This window comes from Micromys minutus (assembly GCF_963924665.1).
Source record: "Micromys minutus genome assembly, chromosome: 2".
NCBI classification, from domain to species: domain Eukaryota; kingdom Metazoa; phylum Chordata; class Mammalia; order Rodentia; family Muridae; genus Micromys; species Micromys minutus.
The window spans coordinates 14,451,807-14,468,637 of NC_137971.1; the positions used below are offsets into that span (position 1 = coordinate 14,451,807).

A 16,831-nucleotide genomic window follows, 5' to 3' on the forward strand; every position below is an offset into this window, starting at 1 on the left:
CCCACCCCAAACAAACACAACCCACTCCCCAAGACACAGCCAAGAGCTCTGTCCTACAGCAAGGCTCACTCAGAAACTGAGAAAGCAGCTGAATGTGAGGATGTGTGCACATCACGGCAGAGCAAAATCAAAGTATGTTCTGGGTAATTAATTCTCTTTTTTAACACTTGACCTTCTCCTGCAGGGAGAGGAAAAGCTGTGACACTCTGGAGCTTTGAAGCTTCAGTTACACAAACTTTCGTCCCTGACTCTGCACATGTGCACTCACAGTGGCCCTACTGCAGGGCTTCCAAGCAGACTCTCCCAGAGAGTGCTAGGGTAGAGCCATTCTTTAAGACGTGCAAACACACTCAGTGCGCACAGATTTTCTATAGACGGGCTCCTTTGCAGTTAAAAGACCAAATCTTTCATAGTTGAGCTGCTGTAGGCAGGAGTCAGCTATGAAGTTCTTCCACCTGGTCAAGTGGTAGAAAAAAGCATTTTTTCCTTCAGCCCCACTGAAACTTGAAAAGTTCATTTGAGAAGTTCCTGATATTAATTTGGCTAAATGAGGTTAAAGACTCCAAATAAAGAAATGACTATGCACATAACACATAATCAGGAGGAGATGAAAGGAGGGGCAAGCCTGCAACAACCCCAGCATTCAGGAGATAGGTGCAGCAGGATTTTTGAGACCCTTTTCAAAAATAAAGAAAACCAAGAAGAAATACCCAGGGTGTTCCTTCTAGGTTTCACTTGGCATCAGTAGGAGTTGGAAAAGATCAGAAAATCTAACCTCAAGAGACACAGAGCTGTGCCCCTCAGGAATTTTCAAACACCTTTCACTCCATTGGGCATGGTGGCCCACACCTGTAATCCAGGTACTTGGAAAGCAGAGAGAGGCAAGTGAACTCTTGAGTTCAAGGCCAGCCTGCTCTATGTGCATTCCAGTCTACTCAAGTTTATCCATGAGACCCTGTCTCAGTAAAACAAACTGAAGCAGAAAAAAACCTTCTCCTTTTCCAGTTTCCTTCCTCTTGCTGAAAGTCACAAAGGACTGCCTGTGCCTCAAATAAACCTCCCAGGTTAGCAGAGACAGACTTGTGGGCCCCAACCTCCCTGTGAGCCAGGCAGGACATCTCATTCTCCCCACTGCCAAAAGAGCTCAGATTACTGTAGCCACAGCCCATGGCTATTCCTTAGTAAAACTTTACTGATTTCATCTACCAGATGTTTAGCCTATGCACTAAAAATACAAGCCTAGGGCTAGAGATGATAACTCAGTGGTTAAAGGCACTGGATACTCTTTCAAAGGACCTAGGTTCAATTCCTAGCACCCACATCTGGAGGTTCACATCTGCCTACAACTTTAGGAGTTATGTCCTCTAGAAGGATCCAACACACATGCCCTGACTCACCCTCGTACACAATTAAAAATAAAATCTAAAACCAAACAGTAATAATGCTGTGTATACTAGGTGTGGTAGCACACATTTCTAACTCCAGCAGTCAGGAAGCTGAAACAAGAGGATTATGAGTTAGGGTACATCCTGGGCTACATAGTTTCAGATCAGCCTTGGCTACACAGAGATCTGTCAAAATAAAGCAAGATTAATAAAAACCCAAAATGTCAAATGGCCTCTGTGTCATTCATCTAAGGACCCAAATCAGCCAATTCCATATAGCAATTGTGTAACTCATAGGACACTGCCCAAGTCTTCCCAGGGCAGTTACTGAGTCGATGGATGAGTCTACTCCCTGACTCCTAAGGCCTATCATGTTAGGAAAGTTTCTAGGCCCTGATGTGTAGCTAAGAGTTTTCTAGTTAAATTCCATTAATAGTAAGAAAGTAAAAGCAAAGGAAAGAGCAAACACTTTGGCACATGGCAAGACTGCAAATATGTTTAAGCACCTGCTGTGGGTCAAAGCTCAACACTCTGCCAGCCCTTCCTTTCAACAGAGATGCCTGGATTCCTGGCCTCTCTAGCATTCTTCACCCACTGCACAGCTCAGAGACGGTGTCAGTCTGTCTGTCTGCAACCCTTGTCTGTATCCACTGCTAATCTGCTATGTAGAAAGTGTACCTAGGCCCCCAACTGGCCTGGAGACTTGCCCTAAAGCTGCAGCCTGACTGTGGTATCAGTTTCCAACAGGGCCGCCTTGTCTGGCCTCAGTGAGACTTGATGCACCAAAGAGGAATATGAAGGGGATAAGGGATAAGGGATGGGGAAAGCCTCTGTGTGTTTGAGGGCAGGAAGGGGGCAGTGTCTGATATAAATAAATTAATTAAATTTAAAATTAAAAAAAGAAAGTGGTGCCACGAAGGGGCTGTTGGTACTTCCGTGCAAGGGAACACTACACACTGGCTGTCACAAACATTGCAACTAAGCTGTACTTATTCAGCTCCCAAGACTTCAATCTGGACAGCATGCTGCACAGCTGTAATCCCAGGACTTTGGAGGCTGAGGCACAGGGACTGATATGAGTTTGAGGTCAGCCTGGGTTCCATAGTGACTGTCGGGCCAGCCTTGGCTACACAGTGATAAGCTGTCTCAAGGGCCATCCTTGGCTACACAGTGATACGCTGTCTCAATAGTGACTGTCCTGTCTGGCCAGCCTTGGCTACACAGTGATACACTGTCTCAATAGTGACTGTCAGACCAGCCTTGGCTACACAGTGATACACTGTCTCAATAGTGACTGTTGGGCCAGCCTTGGCTACACAGTGATATACTGTCTCAATAGTGACTGTTGGGCCAGCCTTGGCTACACAGTGATAAGCTGTCTCAAAAGTAAAAAATCATCCAATTTCACAAAGATGACAATGGATGTAGAGAGTGTGTGTCCTATACTGCACTAGTAAAACTGTCCAGCTAGTCTCTGTACAGGGACCAACTCAGAGGGTGACAATCAGACAGAGGCTGCCTTGGGGCTGGGTGTACGCAATGCTTGTTTGCATTTAACTAAACAGTTACTCTGCAACGTTACACAGGCAGAGAGCTCAGTGCAGAGTCTCTTCTTCTGAAGTTCCAGTTCTCTGCTGTCCACTTAAAACATTTGCTGGTGTGTGTGTGTGTGTGTGTGTGTTAGAGAGAGAGAGAGAGAGAGAGAGAGAGTGCACCGTGGCCGTGGAGGACAACATGGATCTGATCTCAGGTCTGGCAGTCAGCCCCTTACCCATCTTGCCAGACACACTTTCCTGTGAGGATGGATAACCAAATTCCTATTTCCTTTTGTTCTTTCTGGGCTGGGATTAGAATTTAGGCCTTGATATCATATTTTCTTTCTTCTCCTTTTTTTTTCTCGTTTTGTTTTGGTTTTTGTTTGTTTGTTTTATTTTGGTTTATGAGACAGGGTTTCTCCGTGTAGCCCTGACTGTCCTGGAACTCACTCTCTAGACCAGGCTGGCCTCAACTCAGAGATCTGCCTGTTTCTGCCACCCAAGTGCTGGGATTAAAGTGCCAACACTGCCCAGATTACTTTTTTTTTTAAATAAACAAAAAAGTGGCTCATGTTGCGGGTTGGTCTGGTGCTGTTATATATTCGAATGCTAAATACTAGCCCCTAAAATCTGGCTGTAGTCCTGAGAAGCAGATTCTCAATACACCAAATGATGTATAAATTGGCTCATCAATTTTCTCTGACTGGTTAAATTAAAGTGGCTAAAGCCCATTCCTGGAGAGAATAAAGGTAGGCAGGGCTTTGGTTACCTGGTTTCAGGTAGGAAAGAGAGAGAGAGAAGGAGAGAGAAGAAAAAAACATGGAGAGAGCATGTCTCCATTTGATGGGATGGACCAGAGCATGTGCAGAGAGAAGGGCACCATGGGGACACACTGGCGGAGGAAGAATGACCCAGCGAGACTCAGACAGCTAGTACTGTGGGAACATAACTGGGAAACAGCCATCAAGGATAGAAAAACAGTTTTGGGGTAACTATCCAATAGTTGTACTAGAGCTGAATAAATAATTCTATAGGACTGTCTTGATCTCTGAAGGAAGGGCTGGGCTGGTCACATTAAAAACTAATAGAATTACAACAACAGGCATGTGCCAGCATTTGGGAGGCAGAGACAGGTCTGTGAGTTTGAGGACTGCCTGGTTACATAACTGAGTCCAGGATAGCCAGGCTTTACACAGACACTGCTCTCCTCTGCTGTCCTCAAGACAACAATAAAGTTATGCTTGGGAAACTAAAGTGCTCCAGCTAAGACAGACATTAACAAGTGTGCGATCAAGAAGGGAAGGGACGACAGTGGACTCCCTCAGGGAGGGGGACAGCATTTGGGATGTAAAGCAATCAATCAGTCAGTCAGTCAATTAATTAATCAATCAATCATCCAGTCAATCAATCATCCAGTCAATCAATCAATCAATCAATCAATCAATCAATCAGGTGTGTGACCTGAGAAGCCCCGTGAAGAGAGGAAAAGGACAAAGGCTCCAGGTCACCACACTGCTCAGGAGGTCCCAGATACATTCACTGGAAGCTGACAGCGTATTGTTCTCCTAAATCATCAAATCCAAACAAGATCTGCTTGGAGGCAGTGCTGAGAAGAGGCCACAGGCTCTCCGAAGTTCACCTTGGGGTGTGCTTCCCTGAGGTGTGGGCATCAGGCAGAAAAAGGGCCCGGTAGCTGCTGTGGAATCTAGCTGGTTTCACAGTGTTCCCAGCCTGGCTTTGGACTCCTAGGCTCAGGTGACCCACAGTGGCCTGAGCGGCTGGGACAGCATGTCTACCACCACCTCCCTAGAAGAGCACCACAGTGCCTTTTCTCCTCTCTGGTGCTAGCTTCCTGGAGAGAGCTCTGTGATGGCTCCTGGCACCTCATCAGAACTCTGGAAGGACAGTCATATCTGCCACTGACTCTGCCCAGTGAGGCAAGAAGGAAGGCTTGACTGGTAGTGAGATCCCCTCCCAGGAATCTGAGACAGGGAGAGCTGTGTCTGGCTTACAGGTGCTAGTCATTTCCTACCCAAGAAAACTGGAAGAAAGAAAGCAGGCCAGCAGCCAGCCCTTTGTATTTTCCCCAATGATAAAGCGCATCTCTAGAAAATGTCATATAACACGCAGGTATAAGGAAGCAGCAATGACTCCCAGCCCCACCCATCACACTATCGGTGCCTCTGTGACTACCCTCTTCCAGTGGTCCATGTATCATGAGGACAAGCTATTAGCATAACTGGGACCTCCCAATAATATACAGCGTAGCTTCCTTTTCATTTCTGTTTTCTTTTAATTGTGCTTTCAAGCTGGGCATGTGGAAGCACACACCTATAATCCTAAATTCTGATGTAGAGGCAGGAAGATCAGAGCTCAGAATCATCTTTGACTACACAATGAGTTCGAGGCTAGCTTGGGTCATAGGAGACTGTCTCAAAAACCCAAATAAGCAATAACCAAAACAAATCTCCACAAACAGTATCACTGCTCCCATGTGTGACGCCAGGCAGTACACATGGAGTTCCCACATCTAAAACTGTGTTTCTCAGATGGAGTAATCATGTCTTTGAGAAGAGGTAAAGTTCTGATCTGATTTTCTATGCATTTCTCCTTGTTCAACTGGGGATTTGAACCCAGGAAGTCTGACACTTGGGCCCCTGCAATACTGTTCCACAGTTTTCATTAAACCTGTGGGCATGGTCATCAAAACCAGCCAGCCAAACAAAAACGAATTTAAATACAAGAATAAGCCTTCTGAGTGGCCAGAAATCTGGCTCCATCATCCCAACTCTCCAGTGGTCCTGCCTCCTTGCCACTGGCCTACAGTGCCCCCTGTAGGGAGCGTCCCTAAAATGCAGGTGATATAAACAAAGGAGTCACATTCAGTTTGGAAAGCTAAGCAATTAAGACCCACAGGGGAAGAAGAGATGAGAGCCCCAGCCTAGGGGTGAATGACCTCAGCTCAGTGTCTGTTAAATAGCTGCTTTGTACTAAAGCTCCAAGAGGCTCAAGGAGATCTGCAAGCAGGATCCAGACCCGGGAAGCCAAAAGAATTTGCCCCAGTGCCCACAGCAGCTCAGCGGGAGATGCATTCCCTCCTCCTCAGGGAAGCACAAGGCTACAGTGATTCCTCTGGCTGGGATGCTGAAAGCAGCTAAGGCAATTCCAGTGTCAGAGCTTCTGCAACCTCAAACTCCGGGCGGCCACCTCTGCACTTGGGTATTGTTCAGAGGTGGGAGACATTATTTCAAGTGAAAAGTTAGACTTTTCAGTGATTGGCCAGATACTAAGTCTTTGTGGATTTCATAGGCCACATGATGTTTGCTTATTTTGCTTTTCTGGAGTTTGAGGATTGAACCCGGGCCCTCACACAGGTGAAACAAGTGTTCCACCACTGAGCGACACCCCAGTCCTCACCATCTAACTCTGCTGCTGCAGCATAAGCAAGGATCATCGGTGGACACATTCACTCCAGTGCCGTTTCCCGTGTAAAGCAGGTGCCCATCAGAATTTGGTCTGTGGGCTATACTTGCTCTCGGTCTCCCCTAAAAATGCTTAGCTTCATTAGCTCAGGCTAAGCCACTTAGACTTTGGAGCACCCACTCATTTCTGAGGACTGACCAGCTTTCCTTCTGTGGCAGGAAGGCAATCTTTCAGCTATTAATCTAAAGTCTTGGGAAGCGCGGAGAAAGTGTTTTGACTTGCAGTTGGTCAGTATTACTAACAGATGAAAGGGGAAATATTTTACAGATCCATAGCAACCAGGAAAGAGGGTAAATCAGCCAAAGGGAAAGAAAATGTCAGGAAACTCACAAAGACGAGGAAGAAGAAAAATGATGTTAATAGAAGCAGGCAGCTCCATTTGGCTTTGGTTAGCTGACTGGGGCAACAAGGGCAGCTTATCCAAGCCTGCGAGCAGCAGGCTCTAGCTCTTGGTGGGATGGAGCATCTCCTTTCAGAACTTTACTGAGGCACAGACAGTAACCAAGTGGAGCTTTAGAAAGAAGCAAACAGAGAAAGTGGGGATCTGAGGCAGGGCAAGGTCTTACCTGGGCAGGCTCAGAGCTCACCTGTGTGTTTGTTAGGGGTGGGGGAGGTAGGAGGAGTCAGAGCCCGATTCCCCTTGTGCTGTGCTGCTGAGCACAGGTTGGACAAGGACCACAAGACCCAGATAAAAAGAAGGCTGCAAGCCTCAGTGGTTAGTTTGGGGAAGGACTGTCCTGACCTAAGGCTCCCAAGGACTAGCATGACAGAACACGAGATCTGTACGCCATGAGTGGACTCCAACCTTGCATAACCTCAGCACCTTCTGGGGAAGAACCACTCTCAAAATGTAGGTAAGGGGCTAGAGAGTTAGATGGCTTCCTGGTTAAAACAGTACTTGTTGTTCTTCCATAGGCCTAGGTTCAGTACTCACATGGCAGCTCATAATCATATGTAACGCCAGCTCTAGGGGTCTGACTCCCTCTTCTGGCCTCCATGGTACTCAGCTTGAACTTGATGTTCATACAATGTAGTGAAACACACACACACACACACACACACACACACACACAGAGAGAGAGAGAGGGGGGCGGGGGGAGAGGAAGGGAGGGAGGGGGGGAGGGAGGGAGGGGGGGAGGGAGAGAGAGAAACATCAAAACGCAGGCACCTCAAGTCCAAGCACATCTTATTAAAAGGAACAAAGTTTGCATTCTCCAAGCCCCTCCTTCCCACCTCTCCTTAAAAGGAATGTGTAGCTTTCCACTGCCCTCAGAATCAATTCCAGACTCAGTCCTGACTTGCCTCGAGGCCCAGCACTTTCCCATCTAGGCTGTACCTCCAGCCACCCGTGCAGCCTGGCCTTTCCTCTCCCTTGGCTGGCTGAGGAAGGCTCTTTCCCTCCTCCAGGGCTCACACATGCTGTTTCTCTCTGCCAAAAATGTTTTTCTCTTCCCTCTTGCCTCCAGTCTGTCCTTTACCGACCCTGTGATCTAAACGCTGCCATGGCTTTCATGTTTCCGGAGCCTTTACTCCTCCCCTCAGCTCTCCTTGGCTTCTTTTTCTAGCACTGTCTCCATCTTGGGACAGGGTCTTGTTTCTTTCACTTCAGCTTCCCCAGTGTCCCCCAGAGTACAGCAGGCACACAAGTCAAATAACGCAAAAGAGGAAAATGCTCTTTCCATCAGCCCCTCCCTCCTGCACAGCCAGGCTGGCTCATCAGATGTTCTTGGAGGCATGTGCCTGAAGTTGCTGAGCCTAGAGAATTCTGAAGATGATGTCTATTTGAGTTTTAAAACAAACAACTATTTACTTTATTTATGTATTTACTTTACTTTTTAGACAGAGTCCCATGCAGCCGAGTCTGGCGCTGAGCTCACTATGTAGCTAAGGATGATCTCAAACTCCTGGTTCTCCAGCCTTTACCTCTGAAGCGCAAGTATGTGCCTGCCATGCACTGGCTGCTACAAATTCTTTTATAAACAGAAAAAAAAGAAATGTTTAAGGACCAATTCTGTGCTGCCAGTCTGTCAGTACCACAGACAGTTCAACTGGTTAGTTGCCCCCATCTGGCGGCTCTGCAAAGATCCCTGCCGCAATCACCCCGACTCTCTGAGTCTGATCGTCCTGAGCTTGTCATTAAAGAGCAGCAGGCGGGGCACTGGACTTTCCACTGTGCTGATCACAAGGGTTGGGACTGTGATTCTCCTGAAAACTCAAGTCAACCTGGCCTGAAACTTGTGGTTAAGCCCTGCCAACGGCAGAACTAATGAACTAAACAAACTCTAAAGCCAGCTCAGGAATCAGGTCCTGCAGAACCAAAGAGTTAAAAGTGAACAGAAAGGAAGAGTTGGGCTACAGTTGAGAAGACAGACATTGTACTCTACTCATGAGTACTGATATATTTACCACAAAACCTTCCAAAGGACTCTTCCAGAGGATAGGTTTAACTAAATCTGCAGGTGAAACGGCGGTGGCCTGCCCCGCAGCTACTGTTCTCCTTCCTCATGATACTTTCTTCGTACTGTCCCAGGTCCTGACCAGTACACAAGGTTCCTTTGACCCCTGATTCATTATTCTCTTTGTGTTGATATAGCAAAATACCTGAGGCTGGCCCACCTATAATGCAAAGACATTTATCAGGCTCTTGATCCTGACAGCTAGAGGTTCCAAACAGGATAGTGCTCTGATTCTCAGTCAAATAACCCATTCCTCTCTCAAGCTGCTCCTGTCAGGTATTAGTCACAGCAGAAAGAGAAGCAGCAGATACAGGAGAAAGGAAGGAGGAAAGGGCCAGGCAGCAGTGCCTCACATCTTTAATCCCAGCATTCTGGAAGAGGCAGGTGGGTCTCTGAGTTCAAGGTTAGCCTGGTCTACAGAGCTAGTTTTAGGATAGCCAAATACACAAAGAAACCCTGTCTCAAAACCCAAAAACCAAAACTAAACAAACAAGCAAACAGAGGTAGAAGGGAACTGGGCCTGAGCAGAGACCAGTGTGTGGGCCGGCCTTGCTTTGTAACAGCTTGCTCTCTTGCCAGACAGCACGGAAGGTTCCAGTCCCTCATCTCTACTGCCTAACGGAACAACTGATACTGCCAGGTAGAGCCACACCAACTCTTTCTCTGCCAGCAGTTATCTTTTGGCTTAAGGGCCCCCTCCCCACTCTCTGTGGGTGGAAGCAAGGGTGAGAGGGATCTCAGGGAGACCCAGGGCTGGACCTGGAGCTCGGGCAGCCAACAATAGTGGTAACAACACAAGCAGAAGTGATCTGAATGCTCTCCAGGACTGACGTACGAGTGCTGCGAGGAAAAAATCATCCACCTACTGATCTGCAAACCGAGAGTCTGGGAGCAGGACTGGTGTCGTCATTCCTGGCTGATGAAGGCCACTCTGCAGAACAAAACCAATGCACAGCAACCACACCTCAGCCTACCACCTCTCAGCAAACCTTCCAGGGGGTTGGTCAGAGCTGAGTTTAGGGCCCATCTGACACTCTTAAGAGCAAATTTGAGAGGCTGTCTGCTGTGGTCTGATGGCTGGGTGTGGACACTGCTGCCCGCCGCACTCTACGCCCACCAGAGTTCATCCTCTTTCCCTGGCTTGTCATTGGCTTTGGATCCGGAAAAGTGAGTCTTAACTCATTTGTTTGTCCTCACATGCAACTGGAAAGGATGGAGGGCTCTGTATGAAGTTAATGGGTTCAGAGTGGACAGAAGAGAGAGGCATGACTATCAGACAGGATTCTGAGACCATTTACACATGGACGGTTCTATCTGTGCACTCATCAAAGAACACACATGCTCTGTATATACATTTATCTGTGACCATGACAGAGTGCCACCATACAGGGATTAGTAACAGCTACAAACCACAAGGAGGGGCTCTATCATCAGCTGGGCATGATCCACTCTGAGCACCCGATAAGTCGGAATCCAGTCTAAGGACGGTCAATCATACTACAGAGATTCTGCAGCTTAGTCCATCTTTACTTACTATATGGCACCACTAAACCACACAGAGTCATACATTTAGAATCAGGGCTTCCAAAGCAAGTACTAAATCAACTACACAAAATCAAGGAACAGCCATGACGGTACACACCTTTGACCTTAGCACCTAGGAGGTACAAACATGTAGTGAGACCCCGTGTCTCAAAAAACAACCAAAACCAAAATAAAACTGAATTAAAAAACCTGTCAGACCAATGACTGATCCAAGCTTAGTTTTAGATACATAATGTGATCTACAAAACAAGTAACCGAATATTCATTACTAATGCTGGTTTTCTACCACAGGGCAAGACAGTGCACCAAGCAAGACATTACCAAACAAACCAGCAAGTAATCAAACCACACAACTTCACAAACTGCTTGCTGATCCACATAGCCTTTCCTTCCTTTCTTTCTGATCCATACAGTCTTGAAGACCAATTAAGATCAAGTAAGAACAATGGCAGATGACAAAGGAAGGGAAGGGTGCAGGCGTGGGGCGTGACGAGAACAGTGATGAGACCACAGGCCACTTGAGGGTTCTGGAGAACTAGCTTATTTCTCCATTTGGGTGTTGGCTATGTGCGTCTGTTGAGTTTATGAAAATTTATAACTCTATGTAAATCTGTCTTTTATTGGCCTTAAGTAACTGTCATCTCTGAGGCTCACTGCCTCAGTCTGCAAACCTAGGCATAGTGCTGGAAGCTTCTAGCCTCCATACAACCTTATCTAGGCCCAGAGTGTTTCAGCCTCTGAGACTTACTGCTGAATAAGCTCCCCTCTTTTCTGAGCTCTGGCTGGTTCAACTCAGCTGTTCTGCTCAAACTCCTGACCAAGCCAACTGATTCAAACTGGCTTCTCTCTTGGCCTCTAGCATTTTTGCTTTTCTTGGCCTCACACTAGCTCTGGCAGTCTGTTCTAAGTTTCTGGCTCCTTCTCATTCTCTGGCTCTCACTTTCTTCACCTGTGTCTAGCTTGTTCTCTCTGTCACCTGTCCCTGTACACCTATCCCAGTAAAACTGCCCCCTGCCTGCCTGTGCTGCTCTCCTTTAAGTAACCTCCTCTTCCTCTCCTCATGAGAGTTGGGCAGATCCTATTCTGTCAAACCTTTCTCTGATTTGTTACTTCATCTGCCTCTCAAACAGACATCACTTCCAAACATGGTGCTTCCTTCTACAAACTAACTTTATCTTCATTGTTTGGGATTAAAGGTGTGCACTAAGGGCTGAGCCATAACATAACTAGAAACAGTCTTTTGTTTTTAAAGATTTATTTATTTATTTTATGTATGTGAGTACACTGTTGCTCTCTTCAGACACACCAGAAGAGGGCATCAGATCCCATCACAGATGGTTGTGAGCCACCATGTGGTTGCTGGGAATTGAACTCAGGACCTCTGGAAGAGCAGTCAGTGTCCTTAACCGCTGAGTCATCTCTCCTGCCCAGGTTTTTTTTTGTTTTTTTTTTTTTTCCAGTAAATTAACACAATCTTTGGGTTTACAGTGTGATCAAATATATCCTGCAACATGCCATATACAGTTACATGTGCACTTTGTACACAGATTTTCATGAATAAAAAGTTAAAGGAAAGAGCTGGATGTGGTGGCACACATCTGTGATTGCAGGCCAGAAAGCCTCTGAAAGCCACCAGCCAACAAGAGACGCTGACTCAAAACTCAAGTGTGGGCTGTGGAAGTGGCTCAGCATTAAGAAATACTTGGCTGTTCTTACACAGGACTCAGATTTAGTTTCCAGCACCATATTAGCCTGTCATTCCAGTTCTATGAAATCTGATGTCTTCTGGCCTTTGGAGGCACTAGGCATACATGTAGTGCACATACATACATGCAGGCACTCACACGTATGCATCAAATAATAGTAAGTCTTCAAATATATATGGCAAATGGCTCCTGGAAAACTAGAGCCAAGATTGTTCTCCTATCAACATACATGTGTACCCACATACAAATGCACCCACCCACATGTGCACCCACACACATGGAGCTGCAGACACACACATAAAAGTTTTAAAATATAAAATCTCTATCTAAGAGGATTTTGAAGATTTTAAAAATGATTTTTTTCCCAAGAATTCCAGGCTGTCGTCCTATTGAGCATTAGTGCTGTTTAACACTAAGCGAGCCATCGTAAAGCGAGTAGCCATATGAACAACCAGCATTTATCCACATGAATAATTTCAAATTTCTCATTGTACAGCCTGTGGCATCAGGTAGACCAGATGTCTGCACAGCATCTATCAATACAAAACTGGGGTAAAGTGCACTTAATTTATTACCTGGGCTCACCTCCTGCCTTCACACCAAGGTTACTAACCTCAATGTTGTCTTCTGTAACTATACGGTTGACATAACCCTGTGTTCCATCCCCAGTATGATAAAGAAAAAAAAAGTCCTTAACCTGAGCACAGTGGCCTAGCACTCAAGAAACTAAGGTGGAAAAATACTGAGTACAACATCAGTCTGGTTCACATAGAGAGATCTCGTCTGTAAGCACAAAATAAAACAAAAGCAGGGTGCCTAACCTTGCATAAGGCATACAAGGTACACTGATAATTCAGCCATTATCCTCACCTCCATTTAGGCTTAGCCTAAAATTAGGGGCCACTGGCTCCTCCTTATCAGGATTCTGTGGTTCAATAACTTAATATTATTTTCTGTCAAGTTTCAAAAAAGAATTTAAAGTAGATTTGTCTAACTATTTATTTGGTTGGGTTTTGTTTGTTTTGTTTTGAGGCAGTTTCACTACAGAGCCCAAACTGACCTTCAACTCAGAGTCTCCCAGCCTCTGTCTCCTTGATGCCAGGATTATAGGTGTAATCTACACTACCCAATTTACCTGATCCTTAAATAGTACAGTGTATCATAAAAAATCTGTAAACTAAAAAGTTGGGTATTATAGTTAAGGGTGTAGTCACCCTGTTGTTCTGAAGCACCTACTGTGATCTGTAGACAAACTAACCACAGTTACACTGGAGATGCTGTAAGAGGAGCCACTGTTGCAGAAAGGACTTAAAGCACACACTTATTAACACACACTTAAGAGCCACAAATTTTAGTGCAAAAAATTCCAATCCTATAGGAAAGATAGCAGGAATAAAATGAATATCCAGATTACCCCCCTTTAACTCATTAATAACATGTTGTCTTTGCTTTCTCTTACACAAATTTTTTGCTGAATCATTTAGTATCATTTTATCTATAGACACTTCAGCCTTTGTTTCACAAGAACAAAGACATTGGGGGTGGAGAGACAGTTCAACAGTTAAGAGCACTGACTGCTCTTCAGAGATCCCAGGTTCAATTCTCAGCAACCACATGGTGGCTCACGACCATCTGTAATGGGTGTCCTCTTCTGGTCTGTCTGAAGACCGTGTACACATATACATAAAATAAATAATTTTTTAAAAAGAACCCTGTATAATCACAATACCCCAGCCATACAAGGAGCTATCTTTACAGTGGTGGGACGCTAGCACCTAACACACAATCCACAGTCACATTTTCTCAGTTGTCCTACAAAATCCATCAAGGATCAAATGTTGTCTGTGAACCACATGTTTCTATAAATCGTAGACAGTCCTAGGCTGGTTCTCACATTGGCCCTGTAGCGTGGACAGACAGTAACCCTCTGTTATCGGTGCTGCTGTGCTTGATCCTTTGCGGGGTTAAGGTGACATCTGCTGAGGCCTTTCTTTGTCAACACAATCCCTGCCCCCTCTCTCAAAGATGTATTTATTTTTGTTTAATGTGTATGAGTACTTTGTCTGCATGTATGTCTATACACCCATATGTTCTCTCAGCTCATGAAGGCTAGAAAAAGGAACTGGCCCCCCCTGGAACTTAGTTACAGAGGTTGTGAGCCACCACATGCTGGGAACTGAACTCAGGTCCTTCTTAGGAACGGCCAGTGCTTTTAACCAGGGAGCCATCTTTCCAGCCTGTTTTTCCCATCAATAAATAAGTAATCTGTAGAATGAATCTTTGAGTTCTTGTCTCCTAACAACTTTTTTTTTTTTTTTTAATTAACACATTACTTACTGAGGATGAAGGTGCATGCCACGGCACACATGTGGAAGTCAGAGAACAATCTGAGGGAGCTGGTTCTCTTCACCATCTGGTTTCCAGGAATCAAACTGAGGCATGGCAGTAAGCATCTTTACCCACTGAGCCATCTCACCAGCTCCCTAACACGCACACACCCTCTCTTTTCAAAAGTAATAAATTAGGTTTATTTGTGTGTATATGTGTGGGGGCACCATGTGCCCTGGCATACATGTGGAAGAACTGGTTCTCTCCTTCTACCATGTGCATTCCACAGATCAAGCTCAGGTGGCTGGGCATGGGAGCAAGCACCTTAACCTACTGATCTATTTCCCCAGTCACCTAACCACCTTTTCTACACAGGGTTTCTCTGTGTAGCCCTGGCTGTGCTGGTCTCTCTGTAGAGCAGGGTGGCCTTGAAGTGACAGACACTGCCTGTGTCTCCTAAGTGTTGGAATTAAAAGTGTGCACCACCACACCACCTTTTTAACCAGTTAGAGAGGACTTGAACAGCTTAGGTTATATAAAAAGACTCTGTCAAAAGAAAAGGGGGGGAATAAAACAGTCACTAGTGAAATGTATTCTGTATGTGAGTATTTGCAAATAAGATCCTATTTTCCATGGATTTCCATTACAGCTTCAAAATGACTTCACATTAGAAATTACTGTGATTTTGTAGCATCTGTTTTACATCTCCCTGATCTCTGGCTACCTAAGCAGGTACACGAATGAATATATTAAGTACTTGTTTCTACAAGCAAGAAGTTGCCTCATCTTTAGAGCCCCATTCCAATAACATATCAAAATCTATATCAAAGAAAATTCTATTTCAAAGTTACACCTGGCGGCACAGGCCTATAATCAGGCTAAAGAGTAGGTTCAAGGTCAGCTTGGACAAGTTAATGAGACATTCCTCAAAATAAAAATTATGTCAGCTGGCTATGGGTCAGTGTCAGAGCACTTGCCTTTATATATAAGGCCCCAGGTTCAATCCCCGTCAAAACTTTCTCCTCTCCCTCACCCTCTCTCTGTTTCTCTCTCTCTGTCTCTCTCTTTTTCTGTCCGTCTCTCGCTGTCTCTCTCTCTCTGTCCATCTGTCTCTCGCTGTCTCTCTCTGTCTCTCTCTTTCTGTTCATCTGTCTCTCGCTGCCTCTCTCTGTCTCTCACCTAGGTTTATGTGTGCCCTATCACTCCAGCACTTGGAGGCTGAGTGGTGGATGTACACAGTGACTTTCAGGTTAGCAAGGCAGTTATGTTAGTGAGGAAAGGATGGGAAGAGGAAGAGCGAGAGAAAGCAGACTATATATCAAATCAGAGAAACAGAATCTAGGCCACATAAGTACTCTGAACTCCCCCAACATTAGCCACAGAGAATATTCAGGAGCTCTGAGGCCTTCACAGGCTGGGGCATTCTAGCAGAGTGACCTAAGAAAGTAAGAACAACATTCCCAGCACAAAGGCCTTACCCAAGATCCATTGCAGCAGTCCCCAGGGGGCAGTGAGAGCAAAGGACAATCTCTTGGAGGGCATTCGCATAATCTAATTCAGTTCTGATTTTAGCATCCCCTCCGCCCTGTGAGGGAAGGGGACAAGCTCCAGTCTACTATGCTTCCAGACTCAGCCAAGATTAGTCTGTGTACTTGAGGCCTGGAAGCAGACACAGAGACAACCAGGCCACTGGGAACACGGAACAGGCTAGTGATGACAGAGATCAACAAAGCCTCAGGGTATCAGGACACAGACTAATGGTTGCTACAGTCCATATAGCTTCCCCCATGAAAGAACTCTGTAGACATCAAATATACCTGCGGCTTTCCAAAGCCCATCAGGCTGATGGCCATAGAACTAGCACACCAACCTCTGGGCTATTACCTGACTGGAAGACGTATCGGGCTAGGCCCTGCATCAGCTCTGCTGGCCATGTTGGTGGGGCAGACTCTCCAGTTTCTCTCTTCAGACGAAATGTCAATTCAAAGCCAAATCCACTTGGTCCGTCTGTTCCAGTAAACCTGAAAGGAATAAACATTTTCAGTTTAACTACCATAGGACAAAGTTCTGCAACGTCTTTGTGTGGTGTCCTCCACATGCAAATGCAAAACAAACTAATGGAAATCTCAGGGTGAAGAAGTCTTTCCAAAGTTCTTTCTAACCTCTAGTGAGCTGAGATTATACATGTATGACGTCAGCCCAGCCAAACTCCTACACTGCTGCTCTTGAGTTATAGCTTCCAGATTTTGTGGTTCTATATATTCTTTTGATATAATAGAGGAACCACTACTGAAAACCTCCCTTATGTGCCTCACTTATCCAAACTGTTAGTAAGCATCCACAGAATTTGCTAAGGATACACATCCTCTGATCCAACAATATAGCTGTGTGCT

The 16,831-nt window shown here is 45.6% G+C and overlaps 1 protein-coding gene across 2 annotated transcripts in view; it reads right to left on the reverse strand.

Annotated features, from left to right (window-relative positions):
• SUFU (SUFU negative regulator of hedgehog signaling) overlaps positions 1-16,831 on the reverse strand; it is a 93,960-nt gene that overhangs the window by 44,779 nt on the left and 32,350 nt on the right. For both annotated transcript variants that reach the window (XM_080911179.1, XM_080911178.1), the window contains exon 3: positions 16,323-16,459. In XM_080911179.1, the coding sequence (XP_080767305.1) occupies positions 16,323-16,459 (137 nt within the window). The remainder of the gene's footprint in view (positions 1-16,322; positions 16,460-16,831) is intronic.